Source organism: Episyrphus balteatus, chromosome 3 (genome assembly GCF_945859705.1).
Source record: "Episyrphus balteatus chromosome 3, idEpiBalt1.1, whole genome shotgun sequence".
Classification (NCBI taxonomy): Eukaryota; Metazoa; Arthropoda; class Insecta; order Diptera; family Syrphidae; genus Episyrphus; species Episyrphus balteatus.
Genome location: NC_079136.1, coordinates 1,614,891 through 1,637,572, shown reverse-complemented (window position 1 = coordinate 1,637,572; position 22,682 = coordinate 1,614,891). Strand labels below are relative to the sequence as shown.

General features: G+C 31.1%; 2 protein-coding genes across 2 annotated transcripts; one reads left to right on the top strand and one right to left on the bottom strand.

Moving 5' to 3' along the window:
• The first annotated feature begins 390 nt into the window (after nt 1-390).
• LOC129914477 (CCR4-NOT transcription complex subunit 10) lies at nt 391-22,053 on the top strand. The gene is made up of 8 exons (XM_055993750.1): nt 391-603; nt 677-836; nt 20,032-20,406; nt 20,464-20,573; nt 20,635-20,962; nt 21,029-21,129; nt 21,225-21,551; nt 21,608-22,053. Exons 1-8 carry the CDS (start codon nt 512-514, stop codon nt 21,915-21,917), a joined length of 1,803 nt encoding a protein of 600 aa, XP_055849725.1. The 5' UTR covers nt 391-511; the 3' UTR covers nt 21,918-22,053.
• Nucleotides 11,526-12,277, bottom strand: LOC129914478 (uncharacterized). The gene is made up of 2 exons (XM_055993751.1): nt 11,892-12,277; nt 11,526-11,815 (listed from the first exon to the last, which is right to left on the bottom strand). Exons 1-2 carry the CDS (start codon nt 12,130-12,132, stop codon nt 11,604-11,606), a joined length of 453 nt encoding a protein of 150 aa, XP_055849726.1. The 5' UTR covers nt 12,133-12,277; the 3' UTR covers nt 11,526-11,603.
• Nucleotides 22,054-22,682: the final 629 nt, after the last annotated feature.

Here is a 22,682-nt window from a genome sequence, read left to right as displayed (position 1 = left end):
ATTAAAATTATTTATATAAATTGTCAGAGTTCCTTTTATTTGATCAATTTTGTGAGCTCAAGCTGATTTAAGCAACAAAAATAAAATCCCATCAAAAACTTGACATTTGGATGTCAAAATATTTTAAACGTCAAACAAAAACCTGTAAGCTTGTAGTGTGAACGCTTTTCAGGTTTTGAAAACTTTTTGTCATAAACCGCGTTTTTGGGTTTGATGTGAAAAGGCTATTATTTTAAACGCATCTAATTTTCAAATTATGCTCATGAGTACACACCAATTCCAAAAACACGGTACTAATGAAAACGTAGCCTTATCATATTTAAACTTTGCTGAACGCACTCTGCTGTTTCATTTTCTGAACGCTTTCTATTTGGCCTTCATTTTTTTTTTCTTCAACAGCTGACTGCCAACTGTCAAAAATCCTGTAAAACGCTGATTTTGGAAACTAGACAAAAATCCATTAAAAAAATCATAAATTTCTTTAAAAAGTCCTTAATTTTAAACTGGAATAATGTTACCCTCGGAAGTTTTATCAACCGAAAAAGGAAAATTAACAGAACAAGATTTCAATTTAATAGCACAAGCTCAAGATGAGTTTAATAAGTAAATTTGGCTCTTATTCTAGGAATCGTCATGTACTCTATTCTTTTGGCTTCCTTTTTTTTGTAACTTACAGACAATGCTATGATAAATGCATGGAAACTCTTCACCAGTTGGAACAGTCAATGGGCAATATATTCAAAATTCAACACAATAAATGCATAGCTGAATTTTACAAAAACGATTGCAGGAATCACGACATATTGTTGCAAATGCTTGAGAACGAATCAACTGAGGTGAGTACTTAGTAACTAAGTATGCAAGGTTTTTTAAGAGATGACCTCAACATTTTTTTGAATTTTAATAATCTGCATACTTTCCCCATGGACATTTTTTTCTTTTTCGCTTCTCTAGATTGTGTTGGTCATGATTTGCCTTAGTACGTGGCTGTTTCCTTATGTTTAAAATAGGAGATATGTAAAGTACCTATAACCCTTTCATGCAAAAATTTTGTTCGTAAATCCATTTCCAAGCCTAATTGTGATCGTTAGTATTCTTCCACTTTATTGCCAATATGGGAGGCCTTCCACGTTTTTCATATGAGAGCTTTCCAGGTAGTTTGATCTCTAAATCTAAAAGACCACTGGGTATTCTTAATGAAATTCAAAAAGAAATTCCTGACTAAAAAAAGTACACGTGCGCCTACTATAAGTTTTGATGGTAGAGAACCAATCATAAAGCCAAATCACAAAAAGTTAATTCGGAGATATCACGAGTTAAAGTAATAAATACGCTCCCATTGAATCTTATGGGGAAAAATTTTGATAAACAAATGACAATTTGAAACGAAATACTTTTTGACCAAACTAATGACAGATCTTAAAAGAGTTGAACCTTGCGCAAGTTTTGGTACTAAATTTGAATTTTTTATTTTTTTTTACTTGGTCCGTTACAGCTGTGAGACCTCCATTAATCGCACCCTCAGTGCAAAAGAGCGAGAACTCAAAAAACTCCATTTTGAGAAAAGGCTTCTTGAAAATACTGACTGTAAACATTCTCCTATAACTTTCCACGCGACAGCAATTTCCATAATGTCAAAGCTTTATTACAAGAACCATTATGTTTATTTTGTATTTTTAATACATTTATTTTTTAAATTTGTTTCAATAATATAAATAATAAGAAAAGAAAAATCTTTTTTCAATTATCGCTATTTTGCATTGAAACATTCAGAGAAAAAACCAGAACTATTTTGGTTTATCGCTCTTTAGCACTAAGAAAAATGAAATATTTTTGTTTTGTATTTGTTTTGCATTGGACCCAAGAATTGTTTGAAGTGGATTATTTTGGAATGTCTCTGTTTTGGATTGGTTTTTTTTTTTTTTTTTTTAAATGAGAAAATCAGTGTGATTTATGAGACTATTTTGGATAATCTCTGTCTTACTTTAAAATTACTGAAGAAAAAACGTGAGCATTTTGTGTTAACTCTGTTTTGCACTGGAAATTATGAAAAAGTTTAACTTTTAATATAATAGGAATTGAATAAAAACAGTCATAATCTTTCGAATTTTTCGTTCATGTAAACGACAAGCCCCTCGAAATGAAGATAATTTAAAAAGCAAAATTTACTCATCATTAACTCAAAAATGACATTTTTTGACTTATCGCTGTTTTGCACTGTGCCTCAGTGGGCTAGAACGCTTTTATAGCTGGAATTAATTATAGAAATTCTCGAAATAATCTAAAGTTGCAGTTAAAGCCATTAAGATGATGTCGAATGATATAATAATGATAATTTTATGGTACAACAGACACTAAAGATAAGACCAACAACAAAAATAAACGAAATATTATGTTAAGTAAGGTTTTCCAATTTACAACAGATATTATTGGTATAAAAAACAAAAAAATGAGTTTTTTGAAGTTTGAACGCATCAAACTTGAAAATGGTGTCATTGAACGGTTACAAAAGTTGTTTTTACTAAATAGGGAAGGTAAAATGTTATCGCAAATAAAAAAACCGTTATTTGAAAACATTCAACACGTTTTTTTTCATCGTAAGTGGTTTTTTTGAACATTTTTCTCACTATACTTTCAGAGTTACAGCGAAAAAAGTTTGCTCTTGTAGGACATAGTTTTATAAAAAACATAATACCATATAGGCTAGCTACTTTTTAAAATTATTTCTAGAGTGTGCCTACGCGTGCCTTTTTTTTAAAGCTTAGGAACATTCGTTTTATATGAAATCGGTGCTAGTAACATACTTTACCTTAAAATTTATAAACAAAAGTTCAATATAATTACAATTTAATAGCAAGTACTATATTAGGATATATCAGTAATTGATAAACTAGCAAAATTTTCACAATCGATCCGTTAAAACAAACTCATTAAACGAATATCAGGATATAGGAAAAAGTGGACTTTTTTGTTTTTTTTTTCGAAAACTTGCTTTTCGGTTGTGTTTTTATGTATCCAATGAATGTTTTGACCTCAATTTTGAATGAACAATCATAGCTAGTCCATTTATCTATCGAATAAGACTAAAATGAGCAATATTTGAAGAAGTTGACTTTTTAATTAATTCCTGCTAAAATAGCGTTCTAGCCCACAGTGTGAGGGTGCGATATGATTAACGAGGGAGGGAATAATAACGTGATGAATCTAAAAAAAAGGCATTGAGGCTAGTACAAGAAGCATTTGGTCTGGAACCGAATTGTTCATGCCTCAGACAACCTCTAGAATTTTCAAGTGAAAATAAAATCCAAAGCAGAGAATTGTCTCAAAATGAAAAGAAACCATCAGCTCCAAGTTTTTCTAGTACTCTGTCGTACAATACTATACTTTTTTCCTGGGCGCGTTTGGATTAAGAAAGACGTAGTAACAGCCTCTTCAGTGAATTCAAAATACTTCAGTGCTTCAGTAACAATTAATAAGAAGAAAGAAAACAGAAAACTAAAACAATTGATTCCTCCTTTCGTGACCTTTTGAGTAAAATAAATTTTACTTTTTTCATAGTACAAATTAGTACGAATTAGAATACATTGAAGAAAGACCTATAGCCCACGAAAAAAGTAAAATTTATAATACTGATAAACATTAACACAAGTTATATAATTACAGCTAAGGCCTAATTTAAATCACTTTAAAGTCCCCATTTGAAACTGAAAATTTTAAAACTTGCAGGCGATTCTTCGTTCGAGCACTTATCGCCATATTTTCAATTCAATTTAGTTTATTGAACTTAAAATTGACTTAAAATTAACTTATTTCTAATATATGTACATTGATAGATACAAAATTTTGTTGGCATAGAGGGGGCCTAACCTTATACAATGACTAAGTTATAAAATATAAATAAATATATTATAAATGGATAAACTTAATTTAAAAAGTCTGCTGACTAGGTTGTCCTCGGTGTGTTCAGCCCCGGATGTCAAGTTGTGGGGTTGGTTGAGTTGGGTTGGTTTGGTTGGCGTTAGCCACGTAGTATGCCGACTGGGTGTCGGCGTAAAAGTTAACTTCTTCGTTGTCCATTGAAATCATGTGCTCAGCAAGTATATCCAAAGCGCAAAGATACCTAGGTGCCGGCTTATCGCCATATATCATAAGGGACATGATGCTTACGATATAGTTTAATAGGTAGTTCACTGCAGAGCCGATACCGTGGGTTCGAGCCCAAGGGTCAACTGAGAAATTTTTCTAAATCCAATTTAATGTTTTGTTTGACCTGTAGTCCAAAATAATGCGTTTTGTCCAGGCACAACAGTTGGGCTCATCAGTAAGATGCTGTTGTACCCTTCTTATACTCAAAATTTGTAGTTGATGATTACCAACACTTACATATATATTTTACAGTGAAAACTCACTGTAAACTATATTATTTTAGGGGAATTTGATTAAATTCGTGCACCTAAAAAGAATATTGCCCGTGGCCCAACTGTTGTGCCTGAGCGAAACGTATTATTTTGGACTACAGCTCAAACAATTTATTTCATAAAGTCCATAAAACAAAAACAAATTCTTGTTTACGTTTTCTTCTTCTTCATAATATCAGCCAGACCACGGGCAATATTCTTTTTGGGTGCACACGAATTTAATCAAATACTGTTTCCAGATTCGAATGTCTGATAAGTTTTTTTTTTCGCGGCATTCTAAGTTAACGTGGGTTACAAAAAGCGACATTAAATTTACTATCCAGTTTTTTTTACGTTTTGAATACAAAATAATTCTCTGTTAATATTCCAAAGTCTAAAAAACTCAACGCTGACTGATTAGTAAAACTCAAGATATGTATAAGCTACCATCATTAACTATTTTTATTCATTAGAGAATTAATTTTTGAATAGAAAAATCAAACACATTTAACAAAAATAATGTGATCTCCTTTCTTGATTTACGAAGAAGAACAAATAAAGGTGTTAATCCCTGTGGAATTTTTTATTATTATTATTACTATTTTTTTTTTGTTTAAAAAAAACTAATACAGCTATCGACTTGACATATTATGTGGAAACTACGCATTAACTCGTTGGCCATTGCATGAACCTAAAAGTTTAATATAATTTTTACAATGAATATTGTTTTTAACAAATTATTTATAAAAAAATGTTTTTTTCCGTCTCTGTGCAGTAGGGTGTCCGTTATTTCCCAAAGTGATGTTTTCGGGGATGACACCCCCTAGATCGAAAGCTTAGGGCCTAAATAAGGGGAATTTAGCAAAAAAAAATTTTTTGTCATTAACCCGTGCCTCTAGGGTCATACTTTCCCCATACAAATTTGTATGGAAAATTTTTAACTCATACATAAAATTTTTTTTCTCTCGCGTTAAATCATATATTTTTTTAATGTTTGATAATTCTGGTTGGAAAACAGTTACTTTAAAAGATCACATTCAAAATTTCCCGTTAAAAATTTTGTTTATATTTTATTTCGGTTTTTGAAATTATTAGCTGTTTTCGTGGTTTTTGCTTTCACCTATCACACAATTTTAAATGCAGTTTTATTGTTTTTTAATTCTTTTCAAATATTGCATTCAAAAATTTGTGAATAAATCAAAAATTTCAATTTTTGAAATTTTTTTTTGAAATTTTTGCCGTTTTTATACGTTTAAATTTATTTTTCTCGAACTACAAAAGATATGTTTACAATATTTTTATTGAATTTTATTTAAAAATTATTCACCTAAAAAATTGCATCAAAAAAGTTGCAAACAAGGAAGGGTAAAGTATTTAATAATATTTATTTATTATAAAAACTGCAAAAACTAAAAAAAAAAAAAATTCAAAAAATTGAAATTTTTTATTTATTCACAAATTTGTGAATGCAATATTTGAAAAGAATTAAAAAACAATAAAACTGCATTTAAAATTGTGTGATAGGTGAAAGCAAAAACCACGAAAACAGCTAATAATTTCAAAAACCGAAATAAAATATAAAAAAAATTTTTAACGGGAAATTTTGAATGTGATCTTTTAAAGTAACTGTTTTCCAACCAGAATTATCAAACATTAAAAAAAATATGATTTAACGCGAGAGAAAAAAAATTTTATGTATGAGTTAAAAATTTCCCATACAAATTTGTATGGGGAAAGTATGACCCTAGAGGCACGGGTTAATGACCCCCAAACAAATTTTTTTTGCTAAATTCCCCTTATTTAGGCCCTAAGCTTTCGATCTAGGGGGTGTCTGCCCCGAAAACATCACTTTGGGAAATAACGGACACCCTACTGTGCAGTGACATCAGCCACTTCCTTTTATGTACGTACTTCAAAAAGAAGAACCACTTTAGATTGAACTACTCATAATGTTTTGATTAATTGATATTTATGTCGTTCAATTTTAATTTAATTTTCATTATTACTGAAAATAGTATTGCGATAGAAAACATTTTTATTGAAGATGGAAGATGGGTAAAAATAAATACTTTCCTAAATTTCTCTACCAGCTGAACTGTTGATTGATATTTCTATTTTTTTTTTTACTAATGTCGTTTTCGATTGGATTCACTCAAAGATTAACTCATTTTGAAATCCAATAAAACAGTTTGAATCGTTTCCACTCAATTCTGAAATTTTTTATCGGTGTTAGTGAATAATCAAATAAAAATTATTTAATTTTGAACTAGAAAATTTTGTTTGACATTAAATTTCTATGTATTAGTGATTTTGAGTCGATTCTGATTTGAAATCGAGAAGAGAATTTTTCTTCTGAGAAGCATTTTAGCTGTCATTTTTTTGTGAATAAAACACTTTCAGAAGTCTTCTGAATGCTTCCGGAATCTTCCGGACTGCCAATCGAAAACGACATAAATTTAGGCTCATGCAAAGTTTACTAATGGCGTTTTCGATTGGCGGTCCAGAATCGTCCGGAAGCGTTCAGAAGTCTTCTGAAAGTGTTTTATTCGCACGAAAATGACGGCTAGAACGCTTCTCAGAAGAGAAATTCTCTTCTTGATTTAAATTCAGAATCCACTCAAGAAGCACTAATACATGGATATTTAAAAGTCAAAACAATCGCTCAATCAGTTTTTTTTTTGTTTTTAATTCAAAATTTTATAAATTGTTTTGTGCAATTAGTTTTTTAATTTATTTACAAACAAATAGACGCATTTTATACTTATTTAAAATATTTTTTAGACCAACTTCCCATTAATTTGTTGAATAGTACCATTTTTGAAAATTATTTTATAATATTACGTTTGAAAGAAAAAAAATTTATTTATATTTGACATTTGAAATTTTACAGAAAAACTAACACAATCACAAAAACACAGAATTGAGTAGAAGCGATTTGACCTGTTCCATTCGATTTCAGAATGAGGTAATCCTTGAGTGAAACCAATCGAAAACGACATAACGTATTTTAATGGAATAAATTTTCACTTTTGATTATTAATAATTTCCTGAACCTGGTTATTGCACGGCAAAAATATTGAAAAAGCAATCGTCCAGACGAATTTTTCCCCTTTATAAAATGAGATGACTGTTTAGTTTTCGTAACAAAAAAATGAACAATGTGTAAAAAAAATTCGCAGATTTTTAAAAATTAATTCCATTTTTGAATCGCTTAGACCTTAGAAGAACAAACCCTTAAAAGTTTATTGAAGTCGTTAAATGCGTTTCCGCCGAAGAAACTAATATACCATAAAATAATAGAAAAAAACCCTCAAAATTTCATCGAAATCTTTAAAGTAATTTCCGAAAAAACTTATGCATGAGAAAATTGGGCGTGGCAGTGGGCATATTTTTCTGAAAGTTCTTCCAAAACATTTTACTCGCCTAGGAAAACAAACCCTGAAAATTTCATTGAAATCGTTAGAGCCGTTTCCGAGATACCAATTTTATATATCTGTGGCAACAAGGAATAACAACATAAGTCAACTTATGTCGAATTTGAGATTTTCACAAAATCTGATGCACAATAAGCGATTCTATCTACCATATTTTTTTCGTATTTTTATCTTAAGCGGTTTTTGAATTACAGGTAAAAGAAAAATGACATTAGCATTGACTTCTTATGGGAAGCCAAACTTTCAAAACGCTCTCCTGAAAAGTTGTAAAAACTGACTTATGTTGTTTTTCCTTGTTGCCACAGATATATATATAAACAATTTTAGCTCGTTTAAAGTTATAAGATAAGATAAGTGAACTAATGCTTCCCGAAAATTCTCTTCATCTTCTCTTTTTTTTAAGAAATCTATTTTTGAAGATGATAAGAGATTGTTTAGTTAAATAAAGCGGTCAGAAACTTCTGGAGAAGCGTAAAGAAAAAGAGTGTATCTGGCGATGCAAAATACAATTTTTTGGATTTTCAAAAAGGCTCAGCGATTAAAAGTGTGCTAAATGGTTCGGTTAGCTTATAAGTAAAATTTCATTTCATTATTTTAACCCTAAGTGTCTCCGGATTGTGGGTTCATTTTTGGAAAAGCTGATTTTTGCCTAAAAACCACACATGCTTTGCTTAATTTATTATTATCTCATTTCTTATAAAAGCCAATTCAGGAGCATGTGCCAAAAAGCTTAAGCTATAGTTAGGTCCGGACAAGAAAAAAATCGTATCGGAGGGGGTTAATATTCGCCCCCGTTTAGTCAGGAGGGGCAATTTTCTAAAAAAAATTATTTAATTAGGAAAAGATATTCTGCCCTAGCGAGGTATTCCATCGGAGCGGAGATTTTCCGCAACGCATACTCCGTCGGAGGTTCAAATTGCATTCGAGGTATCTTTCATCGGAAAAAATACTAGACAAATTCTACGGCGCACCGCATCGCAATAATTTGACATGCGTCAGATTCAAGATTTTAATAGTGATGTGCAAAATATACCGATATATCGATAAGTTGGTATATCTTTCGATATTTTTATATAAAAACACCTAAATACATTTTAATTGTCATATAACTATAAAGAGAGTTTCATTGCATAGTTTCTCATAAGTAAAAATGTCAATGTACGGTAAATTACACCCTTGCGTTAATTTGAAAATGAATCAATATTCCGATATTTCTATTCAACAAAATATCGAATCGAAAAATATCGATATTTTTTTTGAGAAGGCCATCTCTATAATTATCACAGATGACAGAAAAGAACAACAGATGAAAAAAAAACAATTCAAAGAACAAACGAGTTGAAGTTATTTCATTGAAGAAAATTAAAGTGTCTATGGAAAGTGTCGCGTTATTTTTGAAAGTCGAGTCCAAACAAATAAGGGTAAAAAAAACTCAAGAAAAAAGGAATATTTTAAAAAGTGAAAGAAAATTTATTTGTGAAAGACTTTTGCCTGTAACGGCTCGCGTACACCAAATCCGTCATCGGCCGAAGTATGCTCGGGCGTTGTCCGCCGAACTCGGCCGATAGAACCAAGCACATAGAAAAAAAAGAGAGTGCGTACACCACTTAAAGCGACATCGTCCGTTGACGTACGATGACGCCCGATAATAACCGATCAACCGTCATAATCCGAACTTGTTTGGATTTTTCGTCCGTTGTCGGGTTGATTTATATAGAGATTTTGCTAAATGCCTTTTCTTTGCCAAAATTGGCGGTATGAACTTTCAAAAATATAAATTTCTTCAAAATATTCCATTGAAAACAATAATTATATGCACTTCAAGTTTCACAAAGTCAGACTACAGACCGGTAGCGCCGTCCTGTATCGGAAGCTGTGTATGCAGACGATCGTCCGAGAAAGTCGTCCGAGTAGTTCCGACCCGATGTCGGCCGATAAATCGGTTTTAGTGTACGCGAACGGTAAGGCCCCCCGCCCGCCAGTGCCCGCGATTTCTTTTCTGTTTTCGAAATTTTTATTTTATGTTGGACTTATGTATAGTCAAGAACATCCTTTTTTCCATTCACCAACATCCCTTTGTCGTGGTCCAATGCAATTCAACTGATTGGGCAGATCTTCCCAATTTATCCACAATTTTTGGTGATCTTTTTGTTTATACTTATGTTTTTTCGTTTTGCCTAAACACAAAAATCCATAACAAATAAATAAATTTTACTAAAATACTTTGTTTTCTTTATTACTTACATTTTAATGTAGCAAAAAGTCTCCGATTCGTAGAAAATCGGAAAAAATCCGCTCCGACGGAATACCTCGCTAGGGCCGATTATTAAAAATCAACGGTTATAACTTCAAAAACATGTTAGACGTCTTTTTTAAGCCCAAAATCTCTTTTTTATTTTGCTTTTAAATAAAGCTGTTTTAGAAAACAGTTTTTGAAAAATTAATTAATTTTCAATTTGTTTTTAAAGTTGCGAATTAATTTTTTTTCAAAATTGTATGTGATTAAGTACTATTTAATGTCGTTTTCGATTGGTTTCACTCAAGGATTCACTCATTCTGAAATCCAATAAAACAGTTTGAATCGTTTCCACTCAATTCTAAAAGTTTGTATCGGTGTTAGTGAATAATCAAATAAAAAAATTTAATTTTGTACGAGAAAATTTTGTTTGACATTTATTTTCTATGTATAAGTAATTTTGAGTCGATTCTGATTTGAAATCAAGAAGAGAATTTTACTTCTGAGAAGCGTTTAAGCTGTCATGTTTTTGTGAATAAAACGCTTTCAGAAGGCTTCTGAATGCTTCCGGACGCTTCCGGACGGCCAATCGAAAACGACATAAGATTTCAAAATTCAATGCTCTTATTTGTTTGTAAGAAAAAACAGAAAACCGGATGCAAAAATGTGTTGTCGTTTTTGAGAAATTAAAAAAAAACCAAAACTACATTTTTCTAAGACTTGTTAATTAATTTATGAAACATTATATCTTTCTTTTATTATTTTTAAAGGGATACCACGCCTCCAAGGTAGAAAATTGTAAGTTTCAATATGTTTCCTTTGCATTAACTACAATTCTACCAAGTTTCAAGATTCTAGGGTATTTAGAAGTATACTTTTTAATAATTGAATGTAAAATCTCAATTTTTCTATTTTTTTTTTTTTGTATGTACTTCAAGATCAATGACCATAACAAGTTTCTATGAAAACTAGAAGTTTGCCATATGTTAGTTAGTGTGTTAGTGAGTTAATCAGCTACTCTTTTTGCGATTTTTGAAGGCCTTTTTCACAGAAACTATTAATCCTACGTAGATGAAAATTTTTGAGGAGCTTGATTTCGACTATTTTAACAAATAAAACGAGTGTGAAATGTTTGACATTATTGAAACAAAAGTAAGAATGGTTCGAAAAAGGCCTGAGTTTTTTCCTAAGGTTTTAGGACCAAAGTTCATAGAGAACTTGGCTGGGCAACCGGAGGCAGAAGATAAAGTCTGATTATAACCAAACTTTTTATTATTGTTCTATTCAATAAAAAAATCAGCAAAAAAAATGTCTCCATAAATTTGTGACCCAGCCTAATGCTCATTGTCTTCAATCCAATATTTTCAAGTATTTTAAATGTAGTTGCTTTCGCACTAAAGCTACGTTATTGCCGATTTCATCTGGTAAAAGATTATCGGAAGTCTCACGTAAAACAAGTTTTGAATTTCTATTCTTTATTTATTAAAAAAAGTAACAAATCATAAGATAATAAATAAAATTGAAAAATTAAATAACTTATTTCCTCATAGAATCAAGTATTTCATTTAAATCGATAGTAACTTCATAAGCTTCTTCTGCAATCATTTCGCATTCTTCGTTTAACATCAACAAATGACGTCGGGCTTCGACAATGAATTTATTAGATCGCTCATTAAAAGCCTTGCGACGTTTTTTCAAATTACCCAACAATAGTTGGCTTTGTTTTAAAAATAGTTTTTTCTTCTCCGCTAGAGGAAAATAAAAAAAATATAATAATTAAACTTTTGCATGAACCAAATGTTTAATTAATTCAAAATTACTTACATATGTGACGTGCTCGCATTCTTGATTTCCTCAAATCCTCTAAAATTTCATCGGTAAATGTTTTTGTATCTGAAACAAATTGAGATCGTGCAATTGGCAACTTGTATTCCTCATGAATAGGAAAACTTTGCTCTGCCGAAATGGTGGAGTTTTCAATTTCAAATAATTCTTGAGATGATGGTAAATGATCATTGTGTATGATTTTATAGCAAGTTATTTCGTTTTCTGTTGGGTTATCCATTTTATTAAAAATTCAGCTTTAATTATGAGCACAGAACTCTAAAAATCAATTAAAAAAACTCGACCGGAAATAATAAATTTATTCTTCAGAAGAAAAGAAAGAAAAAAACAATACCGTTCTTTTCCTTTGCAACAAGAAAAAAAGTACATGAATACAAAATGGAATGTTTGATTGTAGTAGATTCGATTTTTTATTCCAATGTTCCATTTCCATGCGTTTCTTTTTATAACTGATTGGAATAGATGACCAGTGCTGTCGTTTTTCATACATAAAAGTAAAGAATTGTGATATACAGTGCCGCCGCTCACTTGTTTTTAAAATAGGTTTATAAATAATGCCAGTCCCTTAATACGAAACTGGTCAATATTTTACTAGATATTTTGTTTAGGTACCATATACAGATGGGGACCATATTTCTGGGAGCGAAACCAGGGAAAAAATAAAGTTTTATAAAATATACCTATTAAACGTATAAAAACAGAGACAAAAAAACAAACAGAAAATCTTAGAAGAAAGAAATAATAAAACGTAGCAAACTCAAAACTTAAGAAAACATAATGCACAATGGCACGATTAAATTTGCTTATGACCGGTTTCATGAACATTTAACAAGTTTTTAAGCCTTTGAATGACGTTTTTTGTAATGCTCATACATATTAGCTGCGTTCCTTTGGAAATATTTATCTACTGCTTAGTACTTAAAACTACTTTGATCTACTTTTGCTATACTGAAAAAGTAGTTCAAAGCACCTTTAAGTACTAAGCAGTAGATAAATATTTCCAAAGGAACGCAGCTATTAAAAGGGCTTTATAAAATTGGCCATAAGAATAGGCCTGGCTACACAGTGTTGTGTCCAATCACTTTCCAATTCACATTTCCTAGGAACAAACGTCAAAAAGAGGAAAATCCTCACCCCTCTTGCCTACAAACTGACTGGTTAGGCGATTGAAAAATCACCGTGTAGCCCGGCACATAGGTGTGTTTTTTTGTTTCTCTTTATAGAGTTTTGCACAAAAAAACAGCATCGGAATATTTGAAATCCGTTGAAATATTTGGCACCACTGTACATACACTTTGGCAGTTGTTTGTCAAAAATAGGTCTGTTTGGGTACTGCCTAAAACGGAAATATTTTTACTTTTTTCAACTTTTTTAACCCAATTTCTGTTTGGTTAAGCCTGGTACGCAGCTCGCGCTAAATTTTAGCCGAGATAAAATTCCCATACAAGTTATCGATAATTTGTATGGGATACGTTTTAGCTCGGATAATTTTTTTCGATAATTTGTACGGGAGCTAAAATTTAGCGCGAGCTGCGTACCAGGCTTTACTCTGAAATTGAGCATTTTTTCACAAAAAAAAAAAATGGCCGCGAGAGAGAAAATAATTTACCCTTCTTGCGATTTTCTGCCCAAAAAATTTCGTTGGACAAAAATCTGAAATCTGTCAAAAGGTAGTGCTTTCTCTAAGGGTATTCACGTAACGAGATAATTTTCTACTTTGCAGAAAAATAGAAAATTCCGCAAAAGGTTTAAATGAACACCCCAGCAGAAAATAATTGCGTAAACAAGGGAAACAAACAGCTGTTTGTTAAACGTCAAATTGAACTTGTTTAATTAAAAAAAATAAGTCAAGCTAATTTTGCAAATACTATGCAACAATAAAAAAAATGTAATTTGCTCAAATAAAATAATATTCTCTTTTCAATATTAACATATTTTTTTTGTAGTTATCTGAATAGTAAGACATAAATCGCGTTCAAAAAGATATTCCAGATACGGGAATCCCAGATAGCCTATCCGATAGGTGATTGAACACACCCAAAGTTTATCTGATTTTTTTTTTCTACGGTTTCTGCTTCAAATTTGTGAGATGAAATTCTATGATTTGCGGAATATTTTTCCCATTCAAATTTTGACAGCTCATTTCTACCGATAGAAAATCCTACAGTTTCTACGGTTTCTACGGGGTTTCCGCGTTTACGTGAATACCCCTTCTGTTTTACATATTCGGTCTTGTCGCACAACATAAACAAAACAAACTATAAACATGGCGGTGTGGTTTTAATGTGTGTTTTAATTTTAATTTATTGCGTTTTAGTGGCTTTGTGATTAAAATATATTATAACCCTTCAAGCAAGAAAACTGAGTTCAACAAAGAAACTCCGACCTCAGACCGCGAAAATCGGGGTTGCACTCACACACTTGCAACTTTTTGTGTATGAACACAAAAGTCGAACGAGAATAGTGGTGGAAAATGAGAAAAGGAAAAGAAAGACAAGGCCAACAAGAACCAAAGCGTCATTTTGTTATTTTTTGTTGAAGTGTTTGGTCGCGTCGTGTCTCGTGTCGTTGTTTGTATAATGTTAGATTATTAACTATAAACAATTATATTAAATTTATAAACAATATGGAAAACAAAAAAGGTATGTTGTATATATCGCTCAAAGTGTTTGGATTAAAGTGTTGTTTCTGCTTGTGTTGTAGATGTAATCTCTAATGATGAAGACAAATCCAGAAGGTGAAACATGCGATTGGGTATCTAAAAAAAAAAAACACCAACAACAGCAGCAGCATCAAATGAAATAAAATGAAAAAAAATGTATTGTATTTTATATTGTATTTATTGCGAAAATTTCGTTTGCTAAAATAAAATTAAAAAATAAAACAGTTTCAGTGAAAAAAAAAATAAATCTTGTTCTTTTTTTGGTCGCAAATGCGAAACGTCATCCCTTTTTTATTCCTCTTTCTGGTAGGTTTTCGCTGCTCCGACTCAGGTCCGCCTTCGCCTCCGTTTTCTCGGAATGGAGATTTTCACCACACCAATACATGTGCAATCGACTTCGCGGTGATTATAATTTCCATACTAATTTGAGCCGCCTTCGGACCAGTTTCTGATCCGAAGTCGGACTCAGCTCCGCCTCAGGCGGAGCGGATTCGGACCGAGGTCGGACCTGTTTGCTTGAAGGGAATACCTATTTGAAGTAAAAATTATAAAAAAAAGTGTTTTGATATTTTTTGTTTCTTTATTTTTTTTTTTAATTGGTGTTGTTTATATTTTTTGATGAAAAAAAAAAAAAAATAAACTTAAAACATGGCGGTGTGGATTTTTTTTTGTGTTTTTATTTTAATTTATTAAGTTTTAGTGGTTAAATGCTTAAAATATATATTTGAGGAAAAAATAATAAAAAATTGTAAAAAAAAAATATTTTGATATTTTTCGTTTGTTTATTTTTTTTTCATTGTTTACTTTTTTGGAAGCAGAAAAGTTTGAACAAAAAGCGTTTGGGTACTTTTGGACAATTTTTCTTTCTCTGAGAATTTGACAGGTTTCATATTTTTCCCTTCAAGCAAGAAAACTGAGTTCAACAAAGAAACTCCGACCTCAGACCGCGAAAATCGGGCTTGCACTCACACACTTGCAACTTTTTGTGTATGAACACAAAGTCGAACGAGAATCGTGGTGAAAAATGAGAAAAGGAAAAGAAAGACAAGGCCAACAAGAGCCAAAGCGTCATTTTGTTATTTTTTTGTTGAAGTGTTTGGTCGCGTCGTGTCTTGTGTCGTTGTTTGTATAATGTTAGTTTATTAATTATAAACAATTTTATTAAATTATAAACAATATGGAAAACAAAAAAGGTATGTTTTATATATCGCTCAAAGTGTTTGGGTTAAAATGTTGTTTCTTCTTGTGTTGTAGATGTAATCTCTAATGATGAAGAAAAATCTAGAAGGTGAAACATGCGATTGGGTATCTAAAAAAACACCAACAACAGCAGCAGCATCAAATGAAATAAAATGAAAAAAATGTATTGTATTTTATATTGTATTTATTGTGAAAATCTCGTTTGCCAAAATAAAATAAAAAATAAAACAGTTTCAGTGAAAAAAAAATAAATCTTGTTCTTTTTTTGGTCGCAAATGCGAAATGTCATCCCTTTCTTATTCCTCTTTCTGGTAGGTTTTCGCTGCTCCGGCTCAGGTCCGCCTTCGGCTCCGTTTTCGCGGAATGGAGATTTTCACCACACCAATACATATGCAATCGACTTCGCGGTGATTATAATTTCCATACTAATTTGAGCCGCCTTTGGACCAGTTTCTGATCCGAAGTCGGACTCAGCTCCGCCTCAGGCGGAGCGGATTCGGACCGAGGTCGGACCTGTTTGCTTGAAGGGTTGTACAAAAAGAACCCAAACAGACCTAATGATGCTTTTGTTTTTTAACTCAGTGGTGGTATGGCCCATAAACAAAAAATACCAAGACTGGAAACTCGGCGGTCAACTGACGTTTGCCTACAAGCTGCAAGGTGTGGTGAATGTCGTGAACCTATCGTTGTGTTCGTGTCTGATGTGTGGTGAATGTCGTGAATCTATAAATGTGTGCGTGTTAACGTCATTTACCAACGTGGTAGCTTTCACATATATTCACAGACAACACTGTAGACAAAAGGGTTTTGGGGGGAAAGACGTACGAAAGTTTCCAGTCTTGGTATTTTTTGTTTATGTCGTATCTACTCGGGAAGAAGAGCATGAGTAGATGATAGTACTAGATTAACCAAAACATCTACTAGTAGATGTTCCAATGGAACAGGGCTTATATTTATATTATTTGTTCAACAATTTTATCAGAATTCATTTAAGACTTTTATCTGAAAAGTGCATTGCGTATATCTGGAAATATTTCCATTTAAATGCAAACATGTCAAACAAAATTTCGCTTATATTTTCTATGAGAGCTTTTTTCAATCTTTTTTGCTTTTTTGCTTAATATTTTTGATATTTCTCTATAAATTATCGATAACACAACAATTTAAGTACCATGGCATTACTATTTTTATCGATACAAAAGTAAACTCCAGATAATTATCTGGATTTTTCAAATATCTTTACAGATATAGTTGTTGCTGTTTTAAATACGTACATTGTTTAATTTCAAATGTCTCGATGTCGTTTTTTTTTAAAGCAAAACAGAGAAACAAAAAAACACCTAATATTAAAACTTTTTTGTAAAAAAAAAACAAAATCGTCTTCGTTTCTTAGTGCAAAAGTTTTGTATGCATTTGTAGATACAATAATCTTTTTATTCGTCAGTTAATAATTTTTTCAGGACAACATACATAACAGTTTTTTTTTAAAAAATTTTAACTGACGAATAAAAAAATCATTTAATCATTTTGAAAATATTAATTTTCAAAAAAAAATTGAATATTTTTAAAATGAGTTTTGTTAATTTTTTCCTTATTTTGATATCAAGATTTCTTAAACGTTTTTATGGGAACATTCAACAAAAACACTTAAAAACTATGAATGTTTGTCCTTTTTCATTTTAAACGACTATTATCAGTATACTTTTGTCCCTAACGACGTTGTATCATAAAATATTGCACGGAATTTTTTTCACTCTTTCCCTTGAATATAAAAACTATAGTACTATCATGGGTTCCAACGACTGAAGCGCCGTCTGGTTCAAGAGAGCGGACCTATTCATGGAATGATTTTGGCAGGAGTGGGGACTAAGAATAATCAGATAATGAAGGAGTCGTCAAAATATTGGAATATTATTTAAGATATTAGAATATTATTTCAAATTTCAATTCGGGGGAAAGTGACTACATATTTAGCTTTGTAGATAGAGGGAGATAGAAAGATGCATAAGTAGAAATGGAAGTTGTTTATTAAAAATTGAAAAAAAAAACTAAAACGTACAACCACGATTGCCCATAAGTAAAAATTTTTTGTTTTAAAATAAATTAAAAAATTTGGAAATAAATACATAGTAAATACTTTTTTTTTAAACAAGACAAATATAAAAAGTCTTATGATAAATAGTAATCGCAAAAATATTTAAGTTTCATAAAACACAGAGTTATAAAATTCCATCAAAATAATGATGTCCAGAAACATTTAATATTTTTGAAAACGTAAATTCTGTAGAATATTTTGTTTGAATCTTCTCTCTTTAATAAGTGAGAAGCATTTTTAACTTGTTAGAAAGTAATGAAACATTAAATTTCAAACATGGTCTCGAAAAAATTCGTCAATAATTGCAGTGAATTTGGCATGAGATGATTGTATTTAAGTGTGTGTATTTTGCGTTTATAATAATCTGCTTAAATATTTTAGTTCAATTTGACTAATGTGGCAATCACGTTTGAAATAAAATTTAAAATTGTATTCTTCTTTGGAAATGTTTTTTTTTTTTTTTTTTTTGTATTCTTCTTTTTGAAATATTTTTTTTTTGTTGCCTAGGTGATTGTTGTCGAAAAGAATATTTTGTTTTGAAAACTTGAATACATTTTTGTTTTTGAATTTTTGTTTGATATTTTCTTACGCAATGTTGCAACATTTAACTCTAATTTATTCATTAATGAAATAATAAAGCGAGTAATGCTATATTATTATGTACTTTAATAGTTAAAAACAAAAGCTTTTGTTTTCTTATAACAGGGCGCTCTACAACTGATTATTCTAGAGAAGTAGATTTTTTTAATTAAAAATATGTATGTACATTGTACACATACAATGTAGTTTTGAACTTTTTTTTTATTTTAAGATTTTTGTTCAATGTTTCAGGTTTTTATTAACTAATACAAACTTGACAAAAATCATAAAACTTTAAAAAAATATTTAGCATTTTGTTATGTCAAAAACTAATAACCTTCCTTTGAATTGTATGTGCCTCGATGACGCTCCCCTTTATTATTTAGTTTTTAACTTTATTTACTTTATAATTCAAAATGATGCAGTTTAAAACTTGTTTTTATATTATCAATTTGAACTATAAAGTAAAAACTATACCTAAAAAATAATAAGCAATACAAGATAAGTTAAATGTTGCAACATTGCCTTAGAATATAACAAATAAAAGTCCCAAAACAAAAATCTATTCAAATTCGCAAAAATAAATTATTTGATTCAAAAATACTCAAATTACTATCACATAGGAAACAAGAAATAAACAAAGCGTTGTAAACAAAAAATATTTTGTTTACATTTCTCCTTCCCTATTCCCAAGCAGTCGAAATTCAAATTTCAAACATATGATTTCGGTTTTTTCTGTTTATCCTTTTAAAAAGATGAAAGTATTTTTCTCTTTCTTACACACGTATTTTATTCCTTCATTCTACTTTCCAAAACTTGGAAAAAAGCTACCGCAGCGCACCCTAGTTAAAGGAAGCGGACCTAATAAATTCACTTTCATGATAGTACTATTTGTTCAGGAAAGCTTTTAAGGATCCATGATCCATCTTACTTATGTATGCATTCTTAGGTCAGAAGTCAACAATTAAGCCCTCTTAAACTTCAACTAGAAAACTGTACTGCAAATGCACTTCGTTTACGAATTACACCACTGGGTTCTGCAAGAGTTCAGATTTTGTACATCCAAATCAAAAACTCATTCCTACATGATCTTATGGTATTGCACATGATCCTAAGGTATTTTTGGGTGGTGGATCTAATGGCTTCCCTGAAAATAGTTTGGTCTGTGAAAACACTTTTTGGTTTCGAATTAAGAATAGTCATTTTAATTTTCATATTTACGACGATTGATGCCATTGAAACCATATATTATCTATGGTGTTTGGCATTAACAGCATAAGTCTTTTTTGGACATATGCATTTTAAAGTTTAATAACTGCTCCTATATTTGATTTTGGATGTTTAAACAAATATTTTTGATAAACCAATGTACGAGAAATCATTAATGTATTACTTATATTATGTCTCATTTAATCAATGCTGTTTTTTTCTATAGGTATATATTTTAATCACTTGCCTTTAAGAAAATTTCAACGGTGTTCGCAAGAAAAATTATAATAAAGCAGAGATTGATTTTGTTAGCTTTAACGCAAGATACCTTTCTATAAATTTAATCAAACTTTTTGAAATTCTCTTATTTACAGCCAAACAGACCCCGCAGTGCAATTGTTACATATAACAAAGCAGTAGTCTACTATCATAAGCGCAAATATTTTAGTGCAATTGATATTCTTATGCCATTGGTGGAAAGGTTAGATGACTTGGAAGAATCCATCGTTTCAAATGTTGGCGTATTAGTTATAAGTTGTCTTTTGGCTACAAATCAACTAAAACGAGCTCTAGCTTTTCTTGAAGCTATACAAATCCATTTGGGAATTAACTTGGATACTGTCACTGGTGAAGAGAACACATCTCCTGAAATCTTAAGTAGCATCGATGGTTTCAATCGAATATTTAAAATGATTGCAATGATGACAAATGTCCTCAACAGGAGAACTGTTGTTATTCCTGATGATGGGGTAGGTATTTGTTATTAGTACATGGGTAACTTTAAGTTAATTTTATCATTTCTCTAGACTGCTGAATTTGCTGCACTCAAAGCACATCAATACTATCTAATGAAAGACTTTCAAATGGCTGCCAAACAACTTTCCAAAAAATTCACACTTGGATGTTATGGTGTTGAGTAAGTTGAATATTAACCGAACAAATTTTAAGTGCTTATATAAATTGCATTTCCCTCTTAGGACTCATGGCGAGGATCTGGATACATGCATTGCAAACAATATGGGAATTATTCATTTGAGAGTTCGTCATTATGCTGTTGCAGCTAAATTCTTTCAAAACGCCATTACATTCGATAGCAAATTCTCTAGCAATCTGAAAAATGTACCCTTGCATTATCTAAGTGCACCTCGTTCGCGTGAAGTTTTATATAATCTGGGTATTTCGATGTTACATTTGAGACGACCGAAAGAGGCATTCGAATGTTTTCTCATAGCTCTCAAGACTTATCACAAGAATCCCAGACTTTGGTTTAGACTGGCAGAAGCTTGCATTATGTTTAATGAAATGGTAAGTTTTTTTTTTTCTAGCTTGAAATTGTAAATAAATAAGCTAATAAACTTTTGTTCATTTTAGTCGAATTTGGAAAATGAAAAGAAGCCCATTATAGCTGCAATAATTTGTCCTGGATCTCGACGGAAGTTCATCTTTCAACCTACTCCCAAACTTGCCTACCCGTAAGTCAAGTCAACATTACCTATAATAATTTACGGACTTTTGAATTGTATTACTAAGTATAGTATTTTGCTAACAATAATTTTCTTGTTTTTAGAGAAAATGTCCAATCCGCTGCTATTCCTGAAACTAACTTAGAATTTGCGGCTTTATGTCTACGCAACGCCCTCTATTTATACAACACCTACAAAACACAATTTACAACACACAATACAGAAGATGCTGACACACAAAGCTGGACCTCTATTAACGATGACAACATTTGTAATCCATCTATGCCAATATCCAAGGAGTCATTTGCAAATCTTGGTGCGGCGATAGTTGCTGCATTCAGTTATGTTTCACTGCGCTTAGGAGATTATGTATTGGCATTGGAATATGCAAGTGATTTGTTGCGAATGGATGGCATTTCAGAGTCATATGAGTAAGTTAATCAAATTCAATAAAAGAATTGATTTAAAATTATATTTTTTTTTCCAGAATGCTCGGACATATGTACAGTGGAGAAGCTTTAATGATGATGGACAAATTGCCCGAAGCTCGTATTCACTTGGAGCCAAAATTCATTTCGGCACCGAATGCCTTTGACTTTGAAACAAAAGATTGGCAAGTCAAGTCAATCGAAGCGGCTCATTCGATTATGACTTACAATCTAGTTGTTTGTATGATAATGCAAGGTGAATTGGATATTGGCAAAGCCTTACTTACAACCTGTACTCATCCAATTGTAAATGCAAAAGTAATGGCCTTAAAGACGTATATTGATATTGTTGCTAAAGGTGGTCCGTAGATCTTGTCAAGAAAGAAATTAATTGGATAAAGTGTGTATCATTGTAGATATTATATCTATATAATATTATATTCTATTATTATTATTATATTTTAAGCGTTATATGTTTTATAATTATGTATATTATATAGCAAAATTTATAAGTAGTAATAGTATTTAAAATGAAATAAAAATTATATATATTTTGTAATAATTGATTTTTTGAGTTTGAATTTTAATCATGCGAAATAGTGAAAGATTCATTTTCAAATCACAGTTTCATATACTGCCAATCACTGTTGTTATAAGCAGACAAATTTCAGAAGTTAAACTGATATTGCAACCGAGACTAATCGAAGTACAATGAAATTTAAGATTTGTTAACTTTAAGAGAACAAGTGAACGGGACTACAAAGAAAAAGAAGGTCATTTAATCGATTCATTAGAAGCAGTCTAACTAACAAGGTTTTTGGTGAAGTGCTAAGGATTTTTTTTTACTTTAAAAGGTACATTTTTTCACAAATTTGGAGCCCTAAATTGTGGTTTACTGTGAAAATGGAAAACAAAAAATGTTTGAGTGTTGAGAAACAAAAATAGACGTTTATCACTCAGAAATCAAGGCGAGTGACCGGTAATTATTAAAAAAAAAAAACAACTTCGTAAGAGTATTCTTCTCTTACGAAGAAGAATTCGGGCCCTTCATCAGCAAAGATCAGAGATAAAGCTAAAGTAACGGCAAGCGTAATCACTGTTTTGCACGTGAATCATAGTTTCAAACATTTAAAG

What these genes read in the sequence shown, in the direction of transcription:
- LOC129914477 (XM_055993750.1), top strand. Translation starts at nt 512, where the DNA reads ATGTTACCCTCGGAAGTTTTATCAACCGAAAAAGGAAAATTAACAGAA. An exon ending in GCTCAAGATGAGTTTAATAA is followed by an intron (nt 604 to 676) that starts GTAAATTTGGCT and finishes TGTAACTTACAG; the next exon opens with ACAATGCTATGATAAATGCA. An exon ending in TTGAGAACGAATCAACTGAG is followed by an intron (nt 837 to 20,031) that starts GTGAGTACTTAG and finishes TCTTATTTACAG; the next exon opens with CCAAACAGACCCCGCAGTGC.
- LOC129914478 (XM_055993751.1), bottom strand. Translation starts at nt 12,132, where the DNA reads ATGGATAACCCAACAGAAAACGAAATAACTTGCTATAAAATCATACAC. An exon ending in AATGCGAGCACGTCACATAT is followed by an intron (nt 11,816 to 11,891) that starts GTAAGTAATTTT and finishes ATTTTCCTCTAG; the next exon opens with CGGAGAAGAAAAAACTATTT.